This window comes from Etheostoma spectabile, chromosome 8, assembly GCF_008692095.1.
Source record: "Etheostoma spectabile isolate EspeVRDwgs_2016 chromosome 8, UIUC_Espe_1.0, whole genome shotgun sequence".
NCBI lineage: Eukaryota > Metazoa > Chordata > Actinopteri > Perciformes > Percidae > Etheostoma > Etheostoma spectabile.
Window position 1 is genome coordinate 13,859,703 of NC_045740.1, and position 1,702 is coordinate 13,861,404.

The window sequence follows — 1,702 nt, forward strand, 5'->3', positions numbered from 1 at the left end:
ACGTCTTCAGCTGCCCAAAAAATTATCTTAAATAAATAAGAAAGGCCAAATTTGTATTTAGTATCTCAAAATGTCAACTTACTGGCAACAGTTTTATCACTTTAAACTTTTAACCCTTTTCTTTTTGATGGTTCGGCCGTGATCGAGCTTCTATACACATCCCATTAGGTGGAAACAGAAGAGAAAGAATTAGAGTTCTCCTTTAAGTATAATTCCCATGTTTGGTTGAAGCGATTTATTAAAGTATTCTTTAATAAACATTGATGATGAAAAGCAGCCTTGTCAAGCAGATAAGGCAGATTTTGTATGTAGGACAAAAAAACTAAACATTAAAACATTGAAGCTCTTTGTTGCTGGGAGAAAGCACATGTTGCTTCTGTGCAGAATTTTTATTTTTTTCATTAAAATGACAAAAATGTAAAATCTAATAGATATTTGGGTTAAACTTTACTTGAAGGTATTTACATAAGAGTAACATGACACTGTCATGAATGTGTCAAAAACAAAAAAGTCATAAACGTTTATGACATAACGCTTCTTTCAGTAAGTGTCATTTGGTTTTGTCATGACAAGTTGTGGTTCATGTGTAATCGCTGTCATGATAGTGGCGTGTGTTCACGACAGTGTCATGTCACTCTTATGTAGATACCTTCAAGTAAAGTGTTACCGATATTTGCTTTACTGTCCTGACAATAACCAAGTTTATAGAAGAAAAAAAATGGGGAGATTAAAATCTAATTTAACTCCCATTGGTTTCACGGCGCTTCCTGTTTCTAATGATAGGAACAAATGAAGGCTTTTCACGTGCCTCATTCAAAATCCAAACATTCCGATGAATCTTGAAAACACAGCACATCAAACTCCAGCGCTCAAGTTATTTTCATTGTGTTGATTTTGGCCTGTGTTGTACCTCAGCGATCTCCTCTTTGGCCAGCTGCAGTTTGTCGGGTTTGTTGGCCCACAGCAGCTTGGCCTCGGTCTCCCTCTTCTTCTGCAGGGCGGCCTGAGCATCCTGCCAGCGCTGCCACGCCTTCATCCGGTGATCAAACGTCGCCTGTGGGTCACAAACACGCAGGGGATTATTTCATGTTTATATTTGGTTATTTACTTTGGCCATGTAGCTGATGCTCCTATTCAAAACTTTTCATATAAATGTCACGTAGTATTAATGGACATTTTGCATTTTTGGGGAGTGTTCTTGATTTGGATATATAATTCCACTCACATTTCATCTTGTCCCTTACTTTCACAAAGTAAAATGTTTACGAGGATTCAACACAGCTAAAAATGGCGGACTTGACCACACTGCTTAAGATAGTAAGCCACAATAACAGTAGAGAACTTCTGATTTTAGATTGTAATGAAAGTAGCAACCTTAAAATGACCTCTTAACCTTTAGTGAAAGTGCTCCTGTTAACATAAGGGGTGTTATTTTTTATTATTATTGAACTTAGAATTAAACTTAGAATTTGTTTGAACAGACTCTCTCAGTACCCTCACGGCTCCGAGCAGCCGGATGTAATCTGCGATGAGTTCGGCAAAGTTGAAGGTGTCGTTGGCAGCCTGTTCCTGGTGTAACTGCTCCATCTTGTCCTCCACCTCTGCCAGCTGAGAGAGAGCCCGGGACAGAGCTGTGTTGTCCTCTGCGCTGCCCAGCATGGCTGTGCTTTTGGCAAAGCTGGCTGTGTTTAGCGAAAGTTCT

The 1,702-nt window shown here is 39.1% G+C and overlaps 1 protein-coding gene across 1 annotated transcript in view; it reads right to left on the minus strand.

The window, feature by feature from the left end:
- Positions 1 to 1,702, minus strand: part of snx1a (sorting nexin 1a) — a 14,102-nt gene that overhangs the window by 3,321 nt on the left and 9,079 nt on the right. The window contains exons 11-12 of the mRNA XM_032523903.1: positions 1,495 to 1,700; positions 911 to 1,054 (exon numbers count right to left, since the gene is read on the minus strand). Coding sequence (XP_032379794.1) covers positions 911 to 1,054; positions 1,495 to 1,700 — 350 coding nt within the window. The remainder of the gene's footprint in view (positions 1 to 910; positions 1,055 to 1,494; positions 1,701 to 1,702) is intronic.